Source organism: Ranitomeya imitator, chromosome 10 (genome assembly GCF_032444005.1).
Source record: "Ranitomeya imitator isolate aRanImi1 chromosome 10, aRanImi1.pri, whole genome shotgun sequence".
In the NCBI taxonomy this organism is placed as follows: Eukaryota; Metazoa; Chordata; class Amphibia; order Anura; family Dendrobatidae; genus Ranitomeya; species Ranitomeya imitator.
The window spans coordinates 17,175,009-17,202,329 of NC_091291.1; the positions used below are offsets into that span (position 1 = coordinate 17,175,009).

The following is a 27,321-nucleotide window of genomic DNA, read 5'->3' on the forward strand; positions in this document are numbered from 1 at the left end:
TGGGTCTTTTTGCCCCTTTGCGTGGTTTTCGTTTTAGGGTTTTTTGTAGACTGCATAGTTCTCTTTGCTATCCTCGCTCTGTCTAGAATATCGGGCCTCACTTTGCTGAATCTATTTCATTCCTACGTTTGTCTTTTCATCTTGCTAACAGTCATTATATGTGGGGGGCTGCCTATTCCTTTGGGTTATTGCCAGATCTCTGTATGTGCGCTGATTACTGCACGCTGTGTTGCCTGATTGCCAGCCATAACAGTACAAGGAGACCTTTCAATGATTTCCAATAGAGGGAAAAAAGAAATCCTGACATCATTTTTTTTTCTTAGCTCTGTCTTCAGTCTTTTTTTTCCCCTAGACATTAGAGTGCTTCAGGACACAGCTGTGGACATGGATATTCAGGCTCTGTGCTCCTCAATGGATAATCTCGTTGTAAATGTACAAAAGATTCAAGATACTATTGATCAGAAATCGATGCTAGAACCAAGAATTCCGATTCCTGATTTGTTTTTTGGTGACAGAACTAAGTTCCTGAGCTTCAGAAATAATTGTAAGCTATTTTTGGCCTTGAAACCTCATTCTTCTGGTAATCCTATTCAACAGGTTTTGATTATTATTTCTTTTTTGCGCGGCGACCCACAGGACTGGGCGTTTTCTCTTGCACCAGGAGATTCTGCATTGAGTAATGTTGATGCATTTTTCCAGGCGCTGGGATTGCTTTACGATGAGCCTAATTCAGTGGATCAAGCTGAGAAAAATCTGCTGGCTTTATGCCAGGGTCAGGATGATGTAGAAGTATATTGTCAGAAATTTAGAAAATGGTCAGTACTTACTCTGTGGAATGAATCTGCACTAGCGGCTTTGTTCAGAAAGGGTCTCTCTGAAGCTCTTAAGGATGTAATGGTGGGATTTCCTATGCCTGCTGGTTTGAATGAGTCTATGTCCTTGGCCATTCAGATCGGTCGTCGCTTGCGCGAGCGTAAATCTGTGCACCATCTGGCGGTATTGTCTGAGAGTAAGCCTGAGCCTATGCAGTGCGACAGGACTATGACTAAAGTAGAACGGCACGAACACAGACGTCTGAACAGACTGTGTTTCTATTGTGGTGATTCTACTCATGCTATTTCTAATTGTCCTAAACGCACTAGGCGGTTCGATAGCTCTGCCGTTATTGGTACTGTACAGTCCAAATTCCTTTTGTCCATTACCTTAATGTGCTCTTTGTCATCATATTCTGTCATGGCGTTTGTGGATTCAGGCGCTGCCCTGAATCTGATGGATTTGGATTATGCTAAACGTTGTGGATTTTTCTTGGAGCCTTTGCGGTGTCCTATTCCGTTGAGAGGAATTGATGCTACACCTCTGGCCAAGAATAAGCCTCAGTACTGGGCCCAGCTGACCATGTGCATGGCTCCTGCACATCAGGAAGTTATTCGCTTTTTGGTACTGCATAATTTGCATGATGTGGTCGTGTTGGGGTTGCCATGGCTACAAACCCATAATCCAGTATTGGATTGGAACTCTATGTCGGTAACCAGCTGGGGTTGTCAGGGAGTACATGGTGATGTTCCATTTTTGTCTATTTCGTCATCCATTCCTTCTGACATCCCAGAGTTCTTGTCGGACTTTCAGGATGTATTTGAAGAGTCCAAGTCTGATGCCCTTCCTCCGCATAGGAATTGTGATTGTGCTATCGATTTGATTCCTGGTAGTAAATTCCCTAAGGGTCGTTTATTTAATTTGTCCGTACCTGAACACACCGCTATGCGCAGTTATGTGAAGGAGTCCCTGGAGAAGGGACATATTCGCCCATCGTCGTCACCATTGGGAGCAGGGTTCTTTTTTGTAGCCAAGAAGGATGGTTCGCTAAGACCGTGTATTGATTACCGCCTTCTTAATAAGATCACTGTTAAGTTTCAGTATCCCTTGCCATTGATTTCTGACTTGTTTGCTCGGATTAAGGGGGCTAGTTGGTTTACTAAGATTGATCTTCGTGGTGCGTATAATCTGGTGAGAATCAGGCAGGGAGATGAATGGAAAACGGCATTTAATACGCCCGAGGGTCATTTTGAGTATCTGGTGATGCCGTTCGGACTTGCCAATGCTCCATCTGTTTTTCAGTCTTTTATGCATGACATTTTCCGTGAGTATCTGGATAAATTCTTGATTGTTTACTTGGATGACATTTTGATCTTCTCAGATGATTGGGAGTCTCATGTGAAGCAAGTCAGAATGGTTTTCCAGGTACTGCGTGCTAATTCCTTGTTCGTGAAGGGATCAAAGTGTCTCTTCGGTGTGCAGAAAGTTTCATTTTTGGGGTTCATCTTTTCCCCTTCTACTATCGAGATGGATCCGGTTAAGGTTCAGGCCATCCAGGATTGGACTCAGCCGACATCTCTAAAAAGTTTGCAGAAATTCCTGGGCTTTGCTAATTTTTATCGTCGCTTCATCTGTAATTTTTCTAGCATTGCCAGACCATTGACCGATTTGACCAAGAAGGGTGCTGATTTGGTTAATTGGTCTTCTGCTGCCGTGGAAGCTTTTCAGGAGTTGAAGCGTCGTTTTTGCTGTGCCCCTGTGTTGTGTCAACCTGATGTTTCTCTTCCGTTCCAGGTCGAGGTTGATGCTTCTGAGATTGGTGCAGGGGCGGTTTTGTCACAGAGAGGTTCTGGTTGCTCAGTGTTCAAACCATGTGCTTTCTTTTCCAGGAAATTTTCTGCTGCTGAGCGTAATTATGATGTGGGCAACCGAGAGTTGCTGGCCATGAAGTGGGCATTCGAGGAGTGGCGTCATTGGCTTGAGGGTGCTAAGCATCGCGTGGTGGTTTTGACTGATCATAAGAACCTTACTTATCTTGAGTCTGCCAAGCGCTTGAATCCTAGACAGGCCCGTTGGTCGTTATTTTTTGCTCGTTTTGATTTTGTGATTTCATACCTTCCGGGCTCTAAAAATGTGAAGGCGGATGCTCTGTCTAGGAGTTTTGTGCCCGACTCTCCGGGGTTATCTGAGCCGGCGAGTATCCTCAAGGAAGGAGTCATTGTGTCTGCCATCTCCCCTGATTTGCGGAGAGTGTTGCAGAAATTTCAGGCTAATAAACCTGATCGTTGTCCGGCCGAGAAACTGTTCGTCCCTGATAGGTGGACTAGTAAAGTTATCTCTGAACTTCATTGTTCGGTGCTGGCCGGTCATCCAGGAATCTTTGGTACCAGGGAGTTGGTTGCTAGATCCTTCTGGTGGCCATCTCTGTCACGGGATGTGCGTGCTTTTGTGCAGTCCTGTGGAATTTGTGCTAGGGCTAAGCCCTGCTGTTCACGTGCCAGTGGGTTGCTTTTGCCCTTGCCGGTCCCGAAGAGGCCTTGGACACATATTTCGATGGATTTCATTTCTGACCTTCCCGTTTCTCAAAAGATGTCTGTCATTTGGGTGGTCTGTGATCGCTTTTCTAAAATGGTCCATCTGGTGCCCTTGGTTAAATTGCCTTCCTCCTCTGATTTGGTGCCTTTGTTCTTCCAGCATGTGGTTCGTTTACATGGCATTCCTGAGAATATTGTTTCTGACAGAGGTTCCCAGTTTGTCTCGAGGTTCTGGCGAGCCTTTTGTGGTAGGATGGCCATTGACCTATCTTTTTCCTCGGCCTTCCATCCTCAGACTAATGGCCAGACCGAACGAACCAATCAGACCTTGGAAACATATCTGAGATGTTTTGTTTCCGCTGACCAGGATGATTGGGTGTCATTTTTGCCGTTGGCTGAGTTCGCCCTTAATAATCGGGCCAGCTCGGCTACCTTGGTCTCTCCATTTTTCTGCAATTCTGGGTTCCATCCTCGTTTCTCTTCAGGACAGGTTGAGTCTTCGGACTGTCCTGGTGTGGATTATGTGGTGGACAGGTTGCAGCAGATCTGGACTCAGGTAGTGGACAATTTGACCTTGTCCCAGGAGAAGGCTCAGCTTTTCGCTAATCGCAGACGCCGTGTGGGACCCCGACTTCGTGTTGGGGATCTGGTTTGGTTATCTTCTCGTCATATACCTATGAAGGTTTCCTCTCCTAAATTTAAACCTCGTTTTATTGGTCCGTATAGGATTTCTGAGATTCTCAATCCGGTGTCTTTTCGTCTGACCCTCCCAGACTCCTTTTCCATACATAATGTATTCCATAGGTCGTTGTTGAGGAGATACGTGGCACCTATGGTTCCATCTGTGGAGCCTCCTGCCCCTGTTTTGGTGGAGGGGGAATTGGAGTATATTGTGGAGAAGATTTTGGATTCTCGTGTCTCTAGACGGAAACTCCAGTATCTGGTCAAATGGAAGGGTTATGCTCAGGAAGATAATTCCTGGGTTTTTGCCTCTGATGTCCATGCCCCAGATCTTGTTCGTGCCTTTCATGTGGCTCATCCTGGTCGGCCTGGGGGTTCTGGTGAGGGTTCGGTGACCCCTCCTCAAGGGGGGGGTACTGTTGTGAATTCTGTGGCAGAGTTCACTTCTGTGGTCACAAGTGGTATTGCAGTCTCTGGGCTTCCTCCCTCAGGTGTTTTGGTGAGCTCGTTGGCTGCCTTGCTATTTAGCTCCACCTGAGTCTGTCTTCCTTGCTCCTTGTCAATGTTCCAGTGTTGGATCTGAGCTACTGCATCTTTCCTTGGGCCTGCTGCTCTGCTAGATAAGTGCTTCTAGTTTGTTTTCTGTTTTTTCTGTCCAGCTTGTTATTATCTTTTGCTGGAAGCTCTGAGAAGCAAAGGGGTGCACCGCCGTGCTGTTAGTTCGGCACGGTGGGTCTTTTTGCCCCTTTGCGTGGTTTTCGTTTTAGGGTTTTTTGTAGACTGCATAGTTCTCTTTGCTATCCTCGCTCTGTCTAGAATATCGGGCCTCACTTTGCTGAATCTATTTCATTCCTACGTTTGTCTTTTCATCTTGCTAACAGTCATTATATGTGGGGGCTGCCTATTCCTTTGGGGTATTTCTCTGAGGTAAGTCAGGCTTGTATTTCTATCTTCAGGCTAGTCAGCTCCTCAGGCAGTGCCGAGTTGCATAGGTAGTTGATAGGCGCAATCCACTGCTGCTTCCAGTTGTGTGAGGATAGATCAGGTACTGCAGTCTACAGAGATTCCACGTCTCAGAGCTCGTCCTATTGTTTTGGGTTATTGCCAGATCTCTGTATGTGCGCTGATTACTGCACGCTGTGTTGCCTGATTGCCAGTCATAACAGAAGCCCTGGGGACATACTTCACCTGTGGGAAGGTATCCCATCTAGCTGCCATCACATCACCCCTGTGAACCCCGAGCAGCGTCAGTCACCCTGACCGAATACCACAGGTGGAGTCACGAAACCTTGACAGACTTGTATCACCTTTTATTGGACGCCCTTAGCAGGGTCACGGACCGGGTCCAGCCACCGTGACAACCCTAGAACTGAGCCAGAGAGGACCGGTACCGAGTAACCCGCGGCTCTGCGTCTGGGGGTGCTCCATTTACAGCAATTTTTATTTTGAAAATGTGATATACATCCGAATAAGTCATAACCCCCAAGGGCATGAACATATTTCTCAATCACCACACTTGAGGTGGGCTTTCAAATGCCATGGCTGACTTTCACTCAACTTATACGTGAAAGCATTTCACGTACAAGTTGAGTGCCAGGTTTCATTTCATATTACTAAGGTGTTGGAACCTACCTGGGCACCACACTCCACGAGCTGTGCACACATTTATCTATTTAATTTAATGGCTGACTTTCAGTCCCAGTCCGGCCCTGCACTATGATGTGACTCACGTCACCATGTCGTGTGAGACTTATTGACTAAGCCTCTTGGTCTCCTTCACAGTGTGATGCAGCACACACCATGGTGGTCATGACCCCTTCTCAAGGTCACCCCTCTCGGTAGCGAAACTAAGCAGTAGCTGAGTAGTAGTAGTCAGTTCCTGTCAGAGAGACAAAGGAGAAGGGAGCAGAGGGGCTGTGCAGCCACGAGAATTGAAGCAGCTCCTGGAAAGAGAGAGAAAGAGAAATCCGAACGATTTGTAGAGAGCGTGTAGGAGAAGTGAAGCGCAGGAGAGTGAGAACTGGGGAGGACAGCTGCAACAGGCCTACCGCCCTACAGAGCACAGACACCGGTAGCCGGAAGACCGAGGTTGTGAGGGACGCCAAGACTTACAGCAGAAACTGGCAGGACAGCTGGACTACACGTCACCTTCCCGCCTGTTATGAACAGGTGATTCAGAACCACAATGGACCTAGTGGTTAAAAGCACACAAAGTGACCTGATAGTTACTAACATAGGACGAGCTCTGAGACGTGGGAACTCTGCTGACCGCAATCCCTAATCCTATCATACAACACTAGAGGTAGCCGTGGAGCGCTCCTGACCAGACCTAGGCGCCTCGGGCACAGCCTGAGAAACTAGCTAGCCCTGAGGATTGAAAAATAAGCCTACCTTGCCTCAGAGAAATTCCCCAAAGGAAAAGGCAGCCCCCCACATATAATGACTGTGAGTTAAGATGAAAATACAAACACAGAGATGAAATAGATTTTAGCAAAGTGAGGCCCGATTTACTGAATAGACCGAGGATAGGAAAGATAGCTTTGCGGTCAGCACAAAAACCTACAAACAACCACGCAGAGGGGGCAAAAAGACCCTCCGCACCGACTAACGGTACGGAGGTGCTCCCTCTGCGTCTCAGAGCTTCCAGCAAACAAGAAAAAAGCAATATAGCAAGCTGGACAGAAAATATAGCAAACAAAGTAACACAAACAAAACTTAGCTTATGCAGGGCAGACAGGCCACAAGAACGATCCAGGAGAAAGCAAGACCAATACTGGAACATTGACTGGAGGCCAGGAACAAAGAACTAGGTGGAGTTAAATAGAGCAGCACCTAACGACTTAACCTCGTCACCTGAGGAAGGAAACTCAGAAGCCGCAGCCCCACTCACATCCACCAAAGGAAGCTCATAGACAGAACCAGCCGAAGTACCACTCATGACCACAGGAGGGAGCTTGACCACAGAATTCACAACAGTACCCCCCCCCTTGAGGAGGGGTCACCGAACCCTCACCAGAGCCCCCAGGCCGACCAGGATGAGCCAAATGAAAGGCACGAACCAGATCGGCAGCATGAACATCAGAGGCAAAGACCCAGGAATTATCTTCCTGACCATAACCCTTCCACTTAACCAGGTACTGGAGTTTCCGTCTCGAAATACGAGAATCCAAAATCTTCTCCACTATATACTCCAACTCCCCCTCAACCAAAACCGGGGCAGGAGGATCAACGGATGGAACCACAGGTGCCACGTATCTCCGCAACAATGACCTATGGAATACATTATGGATGGAAAAAGAAGCTGGAAGGGTCAAACGAAAAGACACAGGATTAAGAACCTCAGAAATCCTATATGGACCAATGAAACGAGGCTTAAACTTAGGAGAGGAAACTTTCATAGGAACATAACGAGATGACAACAAACCAAATCCCCAACACGAAGTCGGGGACCCACACAGCGCCTGCGGTTAGCGAAACGTTGAGCCTTCTCCTGAGACAATGTCAAATTGTCCACCACATGAGTCCAAATCTGCTGCAACCTATCCACCACAGTATCCACACCAGGACAGTCAGAAGACTCAACCTGCCCTGAAGAGAAACGAGGATGGAAACCAGAATTGCAGAAAAACGGCTAAACCAAAGTAGCCGAGCTGGCCCGATTATTAAGGGCGAACTCAGCCAAAGGCAAAAAGGACACCCAATCATCCTGATCGGCAGAAACAAAACATCTCAGATATGTTTCCAAGGTCTGATTGGTTCGTTCAGTCTGGCCATTTGTCTGAGGATGGAAAGCCGAGGAAAAAGACAAATCAATGCCCATCCTAGCACAAAAGGCTCGCCAAAACCTCGAAACAAACTGGGAACCTCTGTCAGAAACGATGTTCTACGGAATGCCATGTAAACGAACCACATGCTGGAAGAACAATGGCACCAAATCAGAGGAGGAAGGCAATTTAGACAAGGGTACCAAATGGACTATCTTAGAGAAGCGATCACAAACAACCCAAATGACCGACATTTTCTGAGAGACGGGGAGATCCGAAATAAAATCCATAGAGATATGTGTCCAGGGCCTCTTCGGGACTGGCAAGGGCAAAAGCAACCCACTGGCACGAGAACAGCAGGGCTTAGCCCGAGCACAAATCCCACAGGACTGCACAAACGAACGCACATCCCGCGACAGAGACGGCCACCAGAAGGATCTAGCCACCAAATCTCTGGTACCAAAGATTCCAGGATGAACAGCCAACACCGAACAATGAACCTCAGAGATAACTCTACTCGTCCATTTATCAGAGACAAACAGTTTCTCCGCTGGGCAACGGTCAGGTCTATTAGCCTGAAATTTTTGCAGCACCCGCCGCAAATCAGGGGAGATGGCAGACAAAATTACCCCCTCTTTGAGAATACCCGCCGGCTCAGACAAACCCGGAGAGTCGGGCACAAAACTCCTAGACAGGGCATCCGCCTTCACATTTTTGGAGCCCGGAAGGTACGAAACCACAAAGTCAAAACGGGAGAAAAACAGCGACCAACGAGCCTGTCTAGGATTCAACCGTTTGGCAGACTCGAGATAAGTCAAGTTCTTGTGATCAGTCAAGACCACCACGCGATGCTTAGCTCCTTCAAGCCAATGACGCCACTCCTCGGCCACTCCTCACTTCATGGCTAGCAACTCTCGATTGCCAACATCATAATTTCGCTCAGCAGGCGAAAATTTCCTGGAAAGAAGGTGCATGGTTTCATCACCGAGCAATCAGAACCTCTCTGCGACAAAACAGCCCCTGCTCCAATTTCGGAAGCATCAACCTCGACCTGGAACGGAAGAGAAACATCTGGTTGGCACAACACAGGGGCAGAAGAAAAACGACGCTTCAACTCCTGAAAAGCTTCCACCGCAGCAGAAGACCAATTGACCACATCAGCACCCTTCTTGGTCAAATCAGTCAACGGTTTAGCAATACTAGAAAAATTATTGATGAAGCGACGATAAAAATTAGCAAAGCCCAGGAACTTTTGCAGACTCTTCAGAGATGTCGGCTGAGTCCAATCATAAATGGCCTGAACTTTAACAGGGACCATCTCGATAGTAGAAGGGGAAAAAATGAAACCCAAAAATGAAACCTTCTGAACACCAAAGAGACACTTTGACCCCTTCACAAACAAAGAATTCGCACGCAGGACCTGGAACACCATTCTGACCTGCTTCACGTGAGACTCCCAATCATCCGAGAAGACCAAAATATCATCCAAGTATACAATCAGGAATTTATCCAGGTACTCTCGGAAGATGTCATGCATAAAGGACTGAAACACTGATGGAGCATTAGAAAGCCCGAATGGCATAACCAGGTACTCAAAATGGCCCTCGGGCGTATTAAATGCTGTTTTCCATTCATCGCCCTGTTTAATACGCACAAGATTATACGCACCACGAAGATCTATCTTGGTGAACCAACTAGCCCCCTTAATCCGAGCAAACAAATCAGACAGCAGCGGCAAGGGGTACTGAAATTTGACCGTGATTTTATTTAGAAGGCGGTAATCAATACAAGGTCTCAGCGAACCATCCTTCTTGGCCACAAAAAAGAACCCTGCTCCCAATGGCGACGACGACGGGCGACTATGACCCTTCTCCAAGGATTCCTTTACGCAACTCCGCATAGCGGCGTGCTCAGGCACAGACAAATTAAACAGTCGACCTTTAGGAAACTTACTATCAGGAATCAAATCGATAGCACAATCACAATCCCTATGCGGAGGTAGGGCACTGGACTTTGGCTCATCAAATACATCCCGGTAATCCGACAAGAACTCTGGGACCTCAGAAGGGGTGGATGATGAAATAGACAGAAATGGAACATCACCATGTACCCCCTGACAACCCCAGCTGGACACAGACATTGATTTCCAATCCAATACTGGGTTATGGACTTGTAGCCATGGCAACCCCAACACGACCACATCATGCAAATTATGCAACACCAAAAAGCGAATATCCTCCTGATGCGCAGGAGCCATGCACATGGTCAGCTGGGTCCAGTACTGAGGCTTATTCTTGGCCAAAGGCGTGGCATCAATTGCTCTCAATGGAATAGGATACTGCAAGGGCTCCAAGAAAAACCCACAGCGCCTAGCATACTCCAAGTCCATCAAATTCAGGGCAGCGCCTGAATCCACAAATGCCATGACAGAATAGGATGACAAAGAGCAGATCAAAGTAACGGACAAAAGAAATTTCGACTGTACCGTACCAATGGTGGCAGACCTAGCGAACCGCTTAGTGCGCTTAGGACAATCGGAGATAGCATGAGTGGAATTACCACAGTAAAAACACAGCCCATTCTGACGTCTGTGTTCTTGCCGTTCAGCTCTGGTCAAAGTCCTATCGCACTGCATAGGCTCAGGTCCATGCTCAGATAATACCGCCAAATGGTGCACAGTTTTACGCTCACGCAAGCGTCGACCGATCTGAATGGCCAAAGACATAGACTCATTCAGACCAGCAGGCATAGGAAATCCCACCATGACATCCTTAAGGGCTTCAGAGAGACCTTTTCTGAAAATTGCTGCCAGCGCACATTCATTCCATTGAGTGAGCACAGACCACTTTCTAAACTTCTGACAATATATCTCTACCTCATCCTGACCCTGACACAGAGCCAGCAAATTTTTCTCTGCCTGATCCACTGAATTAGGTTCATCCTACAGCAATCCGAGCGCCAGAAAAAACGCATCAATATTACATAATGCAGGATCTCCTGGCGCAAGGGAAAATGCCCAGTCTTGAGGGTCGCCACGTAATAAAGAAATAATGATCTTAACTTGTTGAACTGGGTTACCAGAGGAGCGGGGTTTCAAAGCCAGAAACAGTTTACAATTATTCTTAAAACTCAGAAACTTAGCTCTATCTCCAGAAAACAAATCAGGAATAGTAATTCTTGGCTCTAACATAGAATTCTGAACCACAAAGTCTTGAATATTTTGTACTCTTGCAGTGAGATGATCCACACAAGAAGACAGATCTTTAATGTCCATCACTACACCTGTGCCCTGAACCACCCAAATGTCTAGGGGAAAAGAAAGACAAAACACAGTACAGAGAAAAAAAAATGGTCTCAGAACTTTTCTTTTCCCTCTATTGAGAAGCATTAGTACTTTTGTCCTCCAGTACTGTTATGAACAGGTGATTCAGAACCACAATGGACCTAGTGGTTAAGAGCACACAAAGTGACCTGATAGTTACTAACATAGGACGAGCTCTGAGACGTGGGAACTCTGCTGACCGCAATCCCTAATCCTATCATACAACACTAGAGGTAGCCGTGGAGCGCTCCTGACCAGACCTAGGCGCCTCGGGCACAGCCTGAGAAACTAGCTAGCCCTGAGGATAGAAAAATAAGCCTACCTTGCCTCAGAGAAATTCCCCAAAGGAAAAGGCAGCCCCCACATATAATGACTGTGAGTTAAGATGAAAATACAAACACAGAGATGAAATAGAATTTAGCAAAGTGAGGCCCGATTTACTGAATAGACCAAGGATAGGAAAGATAGCTTTGCGGTCAGCACAAAAACCTACAAACAACCACGCAGAGGGGGCAAAAAGACCCTCCGCACCGACTAACGGTACGGAGGTGCTCCCTCTGCGTCTCAGAGCTTCCAGCAAACAAGAAAAACCAATATAGCAAGCTGGACAGAAAATATAGCAAACAAAGTAACACAAGCAAAACTTAGCTTATGCAGGGCAGACAGGCCACAAGAAAGATCCAGGAGAAAGCAAGACCAATACTGGAACATTGACTGGAGGCCAGGAACAAAGAACTAGGTGGAGTTAAATAGAGCAGCACCTAACGACTTAACCTCGTCACCTGAGGAAGGAAACTCAGAAGCCGCAGCCCCACTCACATCCACCAAAGGAAGCTCATAGACAGAACCAGCCAAAGTACCACTCATGACCACAGGAGGGAGCTTGACCACAGAATTCACAACACCCGCCCTAACACAACGAGACACAGTGGCGCATAGAGCCTGGGTCGTGATAGAGACTCTGTAAAAAGGCTCGAGCCACCTGTCATACGGGTTAGTGTCCCACCTAAGTAGGACAGAGAGAACAGTGAGGACCTTGACAGAAGCCACAGGCAGCAAGGGACTACACCACAGTGCTAGTAGGAAGGCTTTTAACTCCACCTGGTAAAGGGGACTCTGAACTCGCTTCCAAGCCGGCCGGACCCTGCCTGTACCTGTGATCTGGTGCCCTGGACTGTGGCTGCCTGAAGTCTCCAGCAAACTAGGTAAAGAGACTGCAAACCTGTGTCCTTCGTTTCTTTCTACACTACCCACCATCTCCATCTACACACCAGGAGCCCTGGGGACCCAACTTCACCTGTGGGAAGTTATACTATCTTAACTGCCATAACATCACCCCAGAGGACCTCTGACCGAGAACCACAGGTGGCGTCACGAACACAGACATTCCCTTTTACCTGGGTACCCAGGATTACGGACAGGGTCGCCGCCACCTTGACATCCCCTTTAAGTACCGGACCCGGTACCGAGTACCCCACGGCCCTGGCAGGTGTTCAATACATTTATATTAAAACTCAAAACTTGCACAATATTTTATCGCTCTGGCTCGGCACTGTCCGATTGAAGTAATCAGAAGGGCGGCAAAAAAAAATAAAATTAATTATTTAGAGGACCTGTCACCTAACTAAAAGTGACCAGCTGTTGCTCTGATTTTCTTCCTACTGCTGTCTTGACTGATCTATTTTTTTTTTAACTAAGCTATACAGTTAAAAAAATATTGGCTGTTTATTTAGTACTATTTTTATGGTCATTACCAAAGGAAACGTGGATCACAGGATCCTCAGGGGTGTGTCTTAAATCTGCTTTGCATTATTCCCATGTAAGCACCGCCCCCTTTTAAAGACTATAAAAATTAGCACTATGTAAAAAAGGACCATATCTCTGGAATCATATGGTGGATTTAAAAAAAAAAAAAAAAACTCACAGTGGAGCATCAGGAAGAAAATAAAGGCAGTAAGTGGCCACTTTTGACGTGATGATAGGTCAGGTTCCTGACTTTGATGTGGGCTCGGAACCCATCAGATTGTGGCTGTTATTTAGCCGTCATCTCCCTCTAACAGTCGCTGGTCAATCGAAGCTCCGTTTGTGATTGGTAACCTATCAATCTCTGACAACAGCATTCAATGCGTGCCGTCAGGGGGCGCATCATTCCATGTGCCCATTGTGGCACCTATGACATGAGCGTGGGGCGCCGATGGGTTGCCATGACAGCTACCTAAGACCTCCATGTTTGGCATAATGGTACTCCTGTGAGAGCCAGTAACCAGTGTTCATAACAGACCGTGATTTTCACAGCAATTGAATGATTACAGGTTCAAGTCCCCTAAGGGGACTTTTAAATCCAGTAAAAAAAAAAATACAAATATGAAAAAATAAAAAAAGTTAAAAGTTCAAATCACCCACCTTTTTCCCCATTCAAAATAAAAAAATAAAAAAATACACATATTTGGTATCGCGATGTCCGTAAAATATAAAAATTAATGAATCTTATCAGTAAACGGCATGAGAAAAAAAAATGAAATACCAGAATTACGTTTTTCAGCCTTTTTCAGCCGCCGCAACACTGTAATAAAATGCAATAAAAGGCGATCAAAACATCGAATCCACCCCAAAATGGTATAAATAAAAATGTCAGCTCCGGGTGCAAAAGCTAAGCCCTCACCCAGCCCCATCAACCAAAAATGTAAAATGCTACAGGTCTCTGAAAAACGGCAAAACAAGTGAAATTTGAATTTTTCACAAATTTTCAAAAACATTTTCACCACCTAAAAAAACAACAACAAAAAATAGACATGTTTGGTATCTGCGTACTCGTACTGACCTGGAGAATCATATCGCCAGGTCAGCTTTACCATATAGTGAACATGATAAATAAAAAAAACAAAGAAAACAATTGTGGAATTGCACTTTTTCTTTGCAATTTCCATGGATTTTTTTTCCGTTTTCCAGCACATCACATGATAAAATAAATGGTGTCCTTCAAAAGTACAACTCATCTTTCACAACAAGAAGTCCTCATACGACTATGTGGATGGAAACATTTTAAAGATATGGCTCTTGGAATAAGGCAAGGGAAAAAACGTAAACCAAAAAAAAAAACGGAAATTGTGGAGTAAATTCTTGTGCACATGTATACTAGTCACCTGGAGTGATTTTATACATTCCTAAAATTTTTGCACAAATTCTTCATCAATTTAATGGACTATGCGACTTTTTGCAATGAAAACTCAAAACATTCAGCAAGACGGGGTCAGAACGGCACTAGTGATAGAAGTATGCAGTAGAGATAGGAGGACAGGGAAAAGGGGGGATTTTTAGTCACCCAGGACCCCCCCGATCCTTGCTATGCTCCTGTCTATTAATGGGAACTGCAATACCTGACACAAACTGTGCACATGTGTGGCGCTGTTTTTGGAACAAAGCAGCTATATACAGTATTCCTAGAATAAAATACCAATTCTCTTTCTGTCTATGTGACGGGGGAGGGGAGAAAATGGAATATTTTCTACTTTTACTTTCAGTTTTCATAATATAATAGAGAGGAAGAAAGAATTGCAGTGAGAGCCGAGCAGGGAGCACGGACGGGAGGATCTTCTCTGCACGGTAAGAGGGGTTTTATTACTTTTCTGCAGTTTTTTTTGTTTTTCGAAAAAGTTCCATATTAATATATAATTTAATATATTCAAAATATAGATGAGGATTTAGCAGCTTGACGGGTAGAGAAAAGGATTGTATCCATAGTCCTGAGTCAGTGTGACCCGGATTAGCTCAGGAAGCCATGCTGGAGAGATAAGAGTCGGAGTTTTGTGCCAAGTGCCTGACATTGCAGCTCGTCCGTAGGGGACGGCATATTAGTTTCTCCTGGTAAAAGACTGGAGTACACTTGCACAAAAAGTTTACAACTCTTGAAAAAAAGTCGCAAATGAAAAATCGTAACTTTTAAAAAAAACAAACAGATTTTCCGCAATGGTGGACAGAGGGAAAAAAAAATGATGAATAAGTAGAAAATAGACTTCAAAAAAAGGTGCAAAATTTGGAAAAAATTAGAAAGAAATAAACCTTAGAAAGTAAAAAATAGGAGTAAATTCAATACATTTTAAAGAAGGTATTTGACCAGGACAAGAGTGGACAGTTTTTGCTATTTTTTTTGCAATGCTAAGGTTTTTTTTTTTTTTTATCCGCAATACAGTTGCAGAGATACTTGATTTTATTTTAAATTTATTGGTCATTTTTATGGTCTATATTATTATTATTATTATTATTATTATTATACATTTATATAGCACCATTTATTCCATGGTGCTTTACATGTGAATACGGGGCAATGTAGACAAATACATTAAACATGAGCAAAAAACAAGGCACTAATAGGAGAGAGGACCCTGCCCACGAGGGCTCACAATCTGCAGGGGATGGGTGAGGATACACTAGGAGAGGGTAGAGCTGGTTGTGCGGCAGTTCACTAGGTTGAGGATCACTGCAGGCTGTAGGCTTGTCGGAAGAGGTGAGTCTTCAGGTTCTTTTTAAGGTTTCTATGGTAGGCGAGAGTCTGATGTGTTGGGGTAGAGAGTTCCAGAGTATGGGGGAAGAAGAAGAGATGACAGGGGAGTAGAGAAGGAGATCTTGAGAGGATCGGGGGTTGCGTGTTGGTAAGTAATGGGAGACCATGTCACAGATGTATGGAGGAGACAGGTTGTGGATGGCTTTGTATGTCATTGTGAGGATGTTGAAGTGGAGTCTCTGGGCGATAGGAAGCCAGTAAAGGGCTTGGCATAGGGGAGAGGCCGGTGAATAGCGGGGGGACAGGTGGATTAGTCGGGCAGCAGAGTGTAGAATGGATTGGAGTGGTGCCAGAGTGCTAGAGGGGAGGCCAGAGAGTAGGAGGTTGCAGTAGTCAAGGCGGGAGATGATAAGGGCATGCACTAGGGTTTTTGTGGTGTCCCGGTCAAGGAATGTGCGGATCTGGGAAATAATTTTGAGTTTGAGGTGGCAGGAGGAGGCAAGAGCTTGGATATGTGGCTTGAAAGAGAGGGCAGAGTCGAGGATCACCCCGAGGCACCGGGCGTGTGGGACTGAGGAAAGTGAGCAGCCATTGACATTGATGGATAGGTCTGGTGGAGGATTAGAGTGAGATGGGGGAAAGATTATGAATTCTGTGTTCAGTTTTAGAAAAGGAGCAGAAAAAAGGCTGAAATAGCAGACAGACAGTGCGGGATTTTGGTAAGTAAGGAGGTGAGGTCAGGACCGGATAGGTAGATCTGTGTGTCATCGGTGTAGAGATGGTACTGCAAATCATGGGATTCTATGAGCTGTCCCAGGCCGAAAGTGTAGATGGAGAAGAGTAGGGGTCCTAGAACAGAGCCTTGAGGAACACCGACTGACAAGGGGCGAAGTGAGGAGGTGGTGAGGGGGAGGAAGACACTGAATGTTCGGTCTGTCAGATATGATGAGATCCAGGATAGGGCCAAGTCTGTGATGCCAAGAGATGAGAGAATTTGTAGCAGAAGGGAGTGGTCCACAGTGTCAAAGGTAGAAGACAGGTCCAGGAGGAGGAGGACAGAGTAGTGTCGCTTGCTCTTAGCGGTTAGTAGGTCATTGGTCACTTTAGTTAGGGCAGTTTCACCAAGAGAGCATGACTTTAGACTGTTCTGCATTATTACCGTGTAAGCACCACACCTTTGGTAAAAAAAAATATTAAAATTAGCACTAAATAAAAAGGGCGATATCTCTGCAACCGTATATCGGATTTAAAGTAAATAATGGTATACTCAGGGCAGCAGTGGTAATAATAAAAGAACAAATATATGGCCACTTGTGACCTGGTGATAGATCTCTTCAACCCCTTCATGACATATGACATACATTTATGTCATATTCTTGCCTTTGATGCAAGCTTACACGCCGAGCCCGCATCTTTCCCCGCACATGATGGTTTATTAATTCAGCAATCTTGTGCCTCGAAATAAAGTACCAGACACAGCCAGAGCTCAAGAGTAGTGCATTTTCTAAGTAGGCATAACCTCACAATGCCCACAGTGGAAGTAACATTTCTAACTTTTTATTTTTTAATTCACAGAGTTATAAAAAAAAAATGGAGTACCCAGTGTGTCTAATAGAGAACCATGACGATGGAACAATCCAAGTTAATCAAGAAGCCTTAAACATTTTATCCCGCTTTACCCAGAAGGTGGTTGTTGTGGGCATAGTTGGGAAATACCGTACCGGGAAGTCTTATCTGATGAACAAGCTGGCGGGACATAATAATGGTAAGACTCCCCATCATTTTCTGTCTGGGGAGAGTCACAAGACTCCCATACACATTAGATGGTTGGTCGATCTGCCCAAAATGCTGGGTTAGGACTACTTTTATAAAATGTGTATGAGCCATTAATATATGGTTGAAAAATTCCAAGAATTATTCACAGTATATATTTGTACACTTACTCATTTTCCTGGAATGTCTCAGGGGCTCGTAGAAAAATAGAAAAGATTAAACTGAAAACTGCAAATGCATTTTTTCCCAGGCTCCCCATAAAAGCCTATACTGAAAAAAAAAACCGTCCAAAAAAAACCACCCGGTTCAATTGCTCCCTTAAAAAACACAATGGGACTAAATGGTTAAGAAATCCCATCCACTTTGCTTGGACTGTTAAAAAAATGTGATTGGGAAGAAAAGGGGAGCGTTTATGCTACGTGAGAACATGTGACAAACTTACATTTGTTGAGCGGAGAAGAGGAAAGTAGGGCGGTGATGTTATAAAGAGAGTTGGGCTATTGGAAAAAAATGATTACCGACGCGTTTCACCACTGGAATTGAAGTGACCTTCAAATGGGTCTTTTCTTCCTAGAACTGCGTTGTATTTTAGGCCCACACTGAATATGACCATATGTCTTGTTTGTACTCTCTACTGTATAAAATCCATAAGAATTTTGCTTTTCCCCTTCAGGCTTTTCCTTGGGATCTACAATCCAGTCCATGACTAAAGGTATCTGGATGTGGTGCGTCCCTCACCCTGCGAAACGTGACCACACCCTGGTGCTGCTGGATACAGAAGGACTGGGCGACGTGGAGAAGGTCAGTGTAAACATTTCTGCAGCCGGAGTTATCAGATCCATATATAGGAATCTCTGGGATCCCGGCCAAGAGCAGCTCCGAGCTCTTTCTCCAGACATTCATAACAAACTCAACAGAGGCCTCTATGAATACTTATTCTGCTGTATAATTGGGCGTCTGGGTCCAAAATAAACACAAAAATGCAGATATAGATACCCACATATGTTACCTGATGCAGTATACATTTGCATCCATAGTTCTATGTGTCACCATGGTAACAGACTACAAACAAACCCTGATCCTGTAGTCAGATGTGACTCCACTGTGCTCCAACTGCATTCGGTAGATAAGGGAAGAGTCGGGGACAACATTCCTATCAACATTTGAACTCTGCCCTCAAAAAGCCAACCTATGGGATTGAGTTTGTTTGTAGTCTGCAGTCATTGAGGAACTAGGTCTACGGAGCTGTGTAAATAAAATGGTTGAGTCATAATCCTAACTATTCTTTAGTGCTTTGAAAACAAAACATAGTCTGAAGAGATGCCAGGACTATAGGCAGAGGACAAGTCTAGTCCGGCTTCTCGCGTCCACGCACTAGTCGATAGAAAGGTCTGTCCCATGTGAGCACATAGAGGTCTATCAACTGGAGCAGGGAGAAGCCATCCGAGGACTGGACTGATTATATCTCTCCCTATTGTCTTGTTTCATACTTTGTTGTCTCAGACCACGTTTCATACCAAAATATACCGGGCTCCAATGGTTCGAGCAGCATGAATCCAATGACAGGTTCCCTTTTAATTAACCTGAGAAATCCCTTTTTTTTTTAATTTCAGGGAAACAGCCAGAACGATTCCTGGATTTTTGCCCTCACTGTTCTACTCAGCAGCACCCTGGTATTTAACAGTGTAGGCACAATTGACCAGCAGGCCATGGACCAACTCCAGTATCCTTTCCGAGACCTTAATGGGAAATCTACTGTATTGGAAGTATCTGGTGCATTAAACCCCCCCGATACGGAGTCATCATGGCTCCACCTTACAGACATACATATAGTCAGCCCTAAAGATGAATACTTCAACCCCCCCATGACAAATTGTTCACGTTGTTACGCTGGACATGCACATACAGATTAGGTCAAAGTTGACCAAGTCCTCCAACTTCGAGGGACCGAACGATCATCTTATCATTATGTATGCCTTCTGACTCTTCTCTTACAGATGATGTTGGGGGAGAGAAGGATCACATGAATTTAAATTCTCAATCACTTTGTTTTTGATGGGGATAATCCACCGCCAGAAGTTGCTTACTCCCTTCTCCACATTGTAAGCACATACATGCGTGGAGAAGTTAAGAGAAGTAGCTTAGGGCCAAAAAAACAGTTTGACCTCAATTATTTAAAGCACAGGGGTGAATCCTCCAAATTTGGTGGCATCAACTTACCTGCTAAGGTTTATGCTGCTCCCGATTCCCCTGTAAAATCAAATGTCAGGGTAGATACATTTTGAACAGTTGGGTCACAGAAGGACAGTCAAGGTACAAAATCAGAATGCAAAAGAATGGTCAGGGAATGGGGCAAGATTAGACAACAGCAGAATAGTCAAGCAAGCAGGAACTGAACCAGATAAACTATATCTGACAGCTACTAGCAGAAGTCGAGAGTTTCAATAGAGTGCGGCATTGTTCAATTGCAGAGAGCTGGTAACTCCAGGTGAGCAGCACATACACCCACATACTGCCAGACCGGACAGCACCACAGGTTCTAGCCATCGTAGTCTCAGTGGCTTGACAGAGCTTGCACTGCCCAGAAGTTCTGGTCCTGACGTCTTCTCCATCACCAGTGCCTCCCGTAGAATAAATATTGCAGCGCCTGGTGAGAGAAGCAGATGCCACCAGACCAGGTCCCAGAGGAGACGTGACAGATATTTGTTATCCATATATATATTACTCCTTAACTTCTCCTAGTTATGTCACAGAACTTACTGAGAAAATAAAAGTGAAAGCGAGCGAGCAGCAATCAGAATTTCATGATGATTCCGGAGAGTTCAAGAGATTTTTCCCATCATTTGTATGGTGCGTCCGAGATTTCAATCTAAAACTGGAACTCAACGGAATGAACATTACCGAGGACGAGTACCTGAAGAATGCCTTGAAGCTAAAGACAGGTACAAACATTAATCTGTAAATGTTAATCCTTGTGAAGTGAACTTTTGTATTCATCTCCAGAGCTGCATTCAAAATTCTGCAGATTGCTATCGCTATCGATTTGCTTCAAATGCCTTAAAAATAGATGAAAAATGTGCGATAGCTGAAACTCTCGGGGTCCAGAGTAACTTCTGTAAATAAAGTGGTACTGAGCATGTGCAAACACTTGGCCAGCTAAGACAGAGTAGATGAAGGAGCAGTGCTTGCACATGCTCAGTAATGCTTTGTTCACTCAAAGCATTTTTTACCTCTCCCTTTCTCTTCTTGGGATTTGTACGGAATTCAGCAACTGGACCCACAATGATCATACTTTTATTATCTATCCTGTGGATAGGTGACATATGTTATTTATGAGACAATCAATCTACTTCTAGGCATGAGCGTAGCAGTGCGAAATTACAACCTTCCCCGGGAGTGTATCCTCCATTACTTCCATTCACACAAATGTTTTGTGTTTGATCGGCCGGCATCAAAGATTGATCTCCAGAACCTGGATAACGTGGCGGAGTCTCAGCTGGATCATGCTTTTGTACAACAGACAAAGCGATTCTGTCAATTCATTTACGAGAAAAGTCCAGTTAAATCCCTATCAGGCGGGTACACAATGACCGGAAGAAGTAAGTCCTTACTTTATAATATGACTTAGCCTTTCTGTACATAATTTCCGCAATTAATAGCTCTTATTCAAACCCTTTTAGGTCTTGGAGATGTCGCAGTTTCCTACGTAGAGTCAATTCGTAGCGGTTCCATTCCATCTATGGAAAATGCCGTTCTTGCGTTGGCAAAAATTGAGAACTCCCGAGCCGTTCATGAAGCTTTATCCAAATACGACGAGCTGATGAGTCAACATGTAAGCAAATTCCCAACTGAGACACAAGATGAACTTCTGAACCTGGACAAGGAATGTCACGCAGAAGCCCTGAGTGACTTTATGAAACTTTCCTTCAAAGATGAAAATCATGAATACCAGTACAAGCTAATAGTAAGTAAAATAACACAATAAAGGCATAACATCATTTCCAGCTAACTTGATTGACAAATTTTACTTTTTGGACACTGAGTCACTTCGTGGGACTTTTGTCGCATGATATGGAACTTTTCAGTTTTGACTTAATACAGGAACTATGAGTTCAAGGATGTGTTAACCCACAACCATCTTCTACAGAGGCCAGCCACAAATTCTCTAGGTACCACGCAGGATTTAACCTCCTTTTCTCAAAGCCAAAACCAATCCCTGATGACTACACTCTTATTTTTGGCACAGCACACTCCAACATTATGGCACATGACATCAGCATTACAACACTCCCCACCTATGAAATTATCGAGTCCCAAATGATCAACTTATCAGCCCACAATATTCCTTCTCTTGGGGCATGCGTCTCTGAGACTCTTTACCGAGTCCATTGAAGCTGTACAGTGTTTACTTTAGGACATGATCATATATCAAAGTCAAACATCAGAAATACTCTATCTGATACCTGACTCTGATGCCTGACTCTGATGCCTGACTCTGATGCCTGACTCTGATGCCTGACTCTGATACCTGATTCTGATACCTGACTTTGATACCTGATTCTGACACCTGACTCTGATACCTGATTCTGATACCTGATTCTGATACCTGACTCTGATACCTGACTCTGATACCTGACTCTGATTGAACACTGTAAAGCTGCTCTTTTCTTAGGCCCCTGCTCCGCGACTTTGGCTTACGTCTTAGTTCCTTTTTCTGCTCAGTAACAATGGTACATCAACCATGTGCTTGGCCACACACTGTCTTACTTCCTGGAAGCAGCCCTATGTATAATTCTGATTTCAGTTGCAAAGATTATTCTGGCGACAGCTATTTAATATTACAGTATTAATACCAATAAAGTGAAAACATGCACATGGGCAACCAGACTAACGTTTGCCCCTCTTACATGCAAACTAGCATTTGAACATTTAGGCCAAGTAGCACAAAATACAGGAAGCCTAAATATCCAATTTATATTGTATTTTTTAATGTTATTCTCTCATAGGATGAGTTGGTTATTAAAAAGGCAATATATCAGCAGCAAAATGAACAAGCATCGGAGATAAAGTCCAGAACCTTGCTGCAAGAGCTAAGCGCTGAAATGGAGAAAGGAATAAGGGAAGGGAAGTATTCTGTGCCTGGTGGATATAAGCTATTCACTGATGAGAAGAAGACATTGGAAGCCAATTATCTAAGAGCCAAAGGAAAGGGAGTGAAGGTAAGGGAATAAGTAACCTGTTCAACACATCTTAAAAGCCAATATCTATCCTAACGCGTTTCAGGCAGATTCATAGTCAAAGCTTTGGGTTAAGCCATAGATCAATCAATAAGTTATCTATATCAATATCTGATTTCATTATAGTCTCTGGAAGTTTTGCAACAGTTCCTCAAAGAAAAGGAGAGTGTGGAATCCACCATCCTGATAGCAGATAAAACTCTGGAAGAAAAAGAAAAGAGGCTGGCTGGTAAGACTTATAAAGCAAATACTAACTCCAACCACTGAAGACCTCTCATTATAACAACCAATTCATCATTTATCTTTTGCGAAATTTCAGAAGATGCCATCAACTCAGTGGGAACATAAAGTATATAAACAGCAACAATGGAGTACACATAAATAACCCACAGAAATCTAAAAATGTCAATGTCCATCTATTTCTACAGAGCAAAAATCACAGGCAGAAGCTGCATCGCGAGCAAAGGAGATCCTGGAAAGGACGAACATGGAGTTGGAGAAGAACCTGGCGAGTGAACGGGAAAGTTATGACATGCACATGAAAATGCTGGAAAAGAAAATAAGTGAAGAAAGGGAGAAGATAAAGGAAGAGAACGAATGGCTGATAAAAGAGAAACTTAAGGTAAAGGGTCACATTTTTTTTCCATGAGTGGTCTGGAATTGTTGTTCATCTACCAATGTTTCTGTTTTTCTAAGTTCGACCAGATGCCCTGACATGGTGAAAAGTAGAGATGGTGCAAATCGATATGCAGAATTCGATCCAACCGCCATGTCACTGATCTGTGACCCCTGAGGACTGCCTGACACCTAACGGAATCTGCGGCTCTTCTTTTGATTAGTCGACCTGGCGTGTCATCACATATGTGTCACACTACGCCGGCTAATCAAAAGCGGAGGTGCGGATGCAAGGAGGCCAAATGTGAGAGGAGGTTCTCCTGGCTCCTGTCCATAGGTCATAGATTACAGAGTTGGCCACTGGACCAGATTCTACTAACCAATTTTCACCAACTCTAGTGATCAAATTTGATATTAGCACCATACTATGTTCTACTGAGGAATGAAGCTGCTGATTTTTTTGCTCTTTGTACATCTACGACTTTTGTTCTTTGGAGTGGATGGAAGGGCATTGACAACTGGTCTGAGCACAATTCTGGTAGTCGTGAGTGAGTTGTCATTGTTTACAACCAATTTAGCAGCTGACCTGAAAATCGAGAAGAAGAGGACCAAAAACAAGTGTACACCAACCATAAACTTGAACAGTTGTTATGGGCCAAAAACTGGACCAAGATATGAGCAGAAATCTTGATAACTTCAATTACTGGACTATTTGGTTTTATTCTTCTCTGCAGGAACAAGAAGAAATGATGAAAGGAGGGTTCAAAACGCAATGTCAAATGCTGGAGGATGAGATTGGCCGATTGCGAGAGGAGAACAGACAACCCATATCATTAATGGATGAAATCATCACGACATTCTTGCCTGGAACTTTAGGGAAAATTGTTAAAAAAGTTCTTCTATAGGAGCTTTGTCTTTAAATGTATGCCATAATCAGATTATTAAGCAGTATTAACAAGAATTACACAATTATGGAAAAGTGTTAGCATCTAGAAAAATAGTATACTAACAGTGTTTACACCACCAGTAGCAGCTGGTCATACAACATTACCATAGGTAAGAGAGGGACATTTAACCCCTTAACTACCAGAGGTGTTTTTGGTTTTGCATTTTGATTTTTTGCTCCCTTTCTTCTCGGGTTGGGTGAGGGCTTATTATTTGCGTGCCGAGCTGACATTTCTAATTATACCATTTCCGGTGCCCTTCCCAGAATCGCGAGTTAAATGCCGCTGCGTTTGACAGCGACTGCTAACGAGTTAACAGCCAAGGGTGGATTGTGATTCCACCCGCGGCTGTTAGAGGCACATGTCAGCTTTTCTACTATTATGCCCGATGTCGGAAAGAGGTTAAAGGTTAAAGTGTTTTTTTGTTGTTGTTTTTTTAAATGTATATATTTGGGGATAAAAATCATTTTTTGCAATTGGGTTTCATTGTCCTTCCTCCAACAACTTTGATGTGGTCTGTGCTGAAGTGGACCTATACAGAAGAGGGTTTGTGTGCAACAAAAAATATATGGACCCTTTGCAGTCCATTCACTCATCATAATGCTCAATTCCACTACTTTGGAGGTGGAAGTGGGTCCCTTTACCTCTTTGGGCCCCTGTGTAGCTGCTCAGATTGTGCCAATGTTATGTCCACCCTGGGTCTGTGGTCATATATCAGCTAGACAGTGCAACGCAGAGGCTATAGAAGGCAAAAGGTTCAATATTTTAATGCAAACTGATTGTAAAAATTATTTTTAACCAGGATTACATGCATTTAAGTCTGAAAAAAAGTCCTCAAAAGTCAACAAAGCCCTTTAAGTCCTGCTCCAAGGGCTAGCCAAAATTGACCACTTTTGGGTGCGCTTTACATAAACTTCACACATTTTTGCTGACACACGTTCAGAATTGTTTTGGAAAATTTGGGGCTGTAGCATTATATTTCTGCCTTTTGTTTTCCTTACTATTTTTTTTAACTATTCTAATGTGAGATTAGAGCTGCCATTTTGCTTGCGGGATTCCGATAAACTTTACTTGGGGGTCTAAGCGCACCTCCAAGGAAACAGAGATCGATGATTGCCTGGTAATAATCATATACAAGGGTCACTCCAAGAGTCACTCCGAGAATTTCTCAGGATGGCAAAGATCCACCGTTGCTAAGGAAGGCCTACATGGACTGTTGCTATGCAAACTCACAGTGATCCCATTATCTCTGGGATAGGCCTTCATAGCTTTTATAAACTGAACAATTCACAACATGTAGAAGGACAAATAGTATATAGATCACCGAATATTTGCCCACTGCCATGGCATTTCCCACATTTACAGTGTTATGTTCCCTTTTTCTTCCTGGATTTCTTTGTACGATAATAAATAAAAATTGTTTTGTTCAGAGACGTTTTTGTGTTTAATATATTATTAAGTAATAAATTATGACATATGTACATATATTAGCGGGAGCAATATAATCATTGTAAGCTGTAGGCCCAAAACCTGAGGTTGCACCAATAAAGATGACCATAAATATGAGATCACTGTAATCTAAATGTTCATCAGTCCAGGGAGGGGCAGACACAGACAGCTTGTTGCCCCTGTGCAGGAAATATGTCTGGGCCCCCCTCTTTTTAAGGTGACAAAGCTACATGTATACAGTATATACATATATAAATATATATATATATATACACATACACTTAGGGACTGTACTATACATAAGTGAGTACACTTTTATACTAAGGGACTGTGTTAGACATAATAATCGATAATAACGTCTTCCTCCACCTCCCCCTGTTCCTAAATCCATTATAAATCCCCCTTCCTCCCACTCCCCCACACCCCTCATTGTCCTCCTCCCCCCCGCATCCCATTATCGCCCTCTCCCCCACCCCCATGATTGCCCTCTCCGCCACCTCCATTATTGCTTTCTCCCACCACCCCATTTTTGCTCATTCCACCACCTCCATCATTGCCTCCTCCCCACCACCCCTATTATTGTCCTTTCCACTGCCATCATCATTGTCTTTTCCCCCACCACCCCATCATTGCCTATTACACCACCTCCATCATGTCCTCCTCCCTACCACTTCCATTATTGCCCAATCACCACCTCCATCATTTCCTCTCCCCCACCACCCCAATCATTGCCCTGTCCGTCAACCCAATCATTGCCTTCTGCCCCATCACCCCCATCATTGCCCTCTCTGTCAGCCCAATCATTGCCAGACACACACAGCACCGTTCATCTCTCTGCATACACACAGACACACACACGCCTCACCTCTGCGCACAATATCCTGAAGCCACATCATAGCTGGCAGCTTCCTGTCTCGCACAGGCGCAGCGGAATGATGATGTAATTCAGCCGCTGATGTGTGAGAGAGGAAGCGAGGGCAGGAAGCAGGATGGATAAATTCCCTGCAGCTCCGCTCCGCTACCATTTTCTCTTACAGGCAGCAAAGCTGCAGGGATTGCTACCTGCCCGCCGCACGTGAGGGCAATCTGGCCAGGGCCCCCCCGGAGCCTCGGGGCCGGAATAAACTGGCCAGATTGCCCTCATTATTAGCCGCCCTGCAGGGGCCTCCTGGAGCCTCCGGACCCCGGTGCAGCCGGTTGAACTGGCGCTATGTCTGCCCATGCATCAGTCCAGCTTCTCCATATGCATGAGCTGTCAACTCAGCCGAGCATTATGTGTTCTTACTGGGGAGAGAGGAGAAAGACATTGACAGACTGCTTGGGATTCGGCTTATCCAAATTAAGCTGTTGAAATTCTAACTACAGGATCCTTTTCTTTTTTGGCAAAGAGAAGGGAGGTCCCCCATACACATCAGATGGTTGGCTGGTTTTGAAAAAAGACATTCTGATGCCAACACATGGTCATGGCCTTGGAGCACGTAAACTCAACGAACACATATGTGACTAAGACCCCCATACTAGAGACGATTGAATCAATTTGAAGTGAATTGACTTCGAGTCAAATTCAAGTTGCCGATCGCCTTTGTACACATTGCAGGAGATTGCATCAGTCACAGAAGACAGACATGATCTCTTGTTCAGCCACGCGAGGTTCCCCATAATGCCTTGTAGTTATCACATCACGTGGT

The 27,321-nt window shown here is 44.5% G+C and overlaps 1 protein-coding gene across 1 annotated transcript; it reads left to right on the top strand.

Annotated features, from left to right (window-relative positions):
• Positions 1 to 14,635: 14,635 nt before the first annotated feature.
• Positions 14,636 to 25,615, top strand: LOC138651942 (guanylate-binding protein 1-like). Its single transcript, XM_069742565.1, has 11 exons — positions 14,636 to 14,717; positions 17,191 to 17,380; positions 18,062 to 18,189; positions 19,002 to 19,111; positions 20,131 to 20,330; positions 20,745 to 20,987; positions 21,069 to 21,352; positions 22,395 to 22,607; positions 22,752 to 22,854; positions 23,054 to 23,247; positions 23,975 to 25,615. The coding sequence occupies exons 2-11, from the start codon at positions 17,206 to 17,208 to the stop codon at positions 24,143 to 24,145; spliced, it is 1,821 nt and encodes a 606-aa protein (XP_069598666.1). The 5' UTR covers positions 14,636 to 14,717; positions 17,191 to 17,205; the 3' UTR covers positions 24,146 to 25,615.
• Positions 25,616 to 27,321: the final 1,706 nt, after the last annotated feature.

Bases quoted from the DNA above. Each gene is read 5' to 3' on its own strand.
- LOC138651942 (XM_069742565.1), top strand. From the start codon at position 17,206: ATGGAGTACCCAGTGTGTCTAATAGAGAACCATGACGATGGAACAATC. The intron at 17,381-18,061 runs GTAAGACTCCCC...TTTCCCCTTCAG, and splicing joins GCTGGCGGGACATAATAATG to GCTTTTCCTTGGGATCTACA. The intron at 22,608-22,751 runs GTAAGGGAATAA...ATTTCATTATAG, and splicing joins CCAAAGGAAAGGGAGTGAAG to TCTCTGGAAGTTTTGCAACA.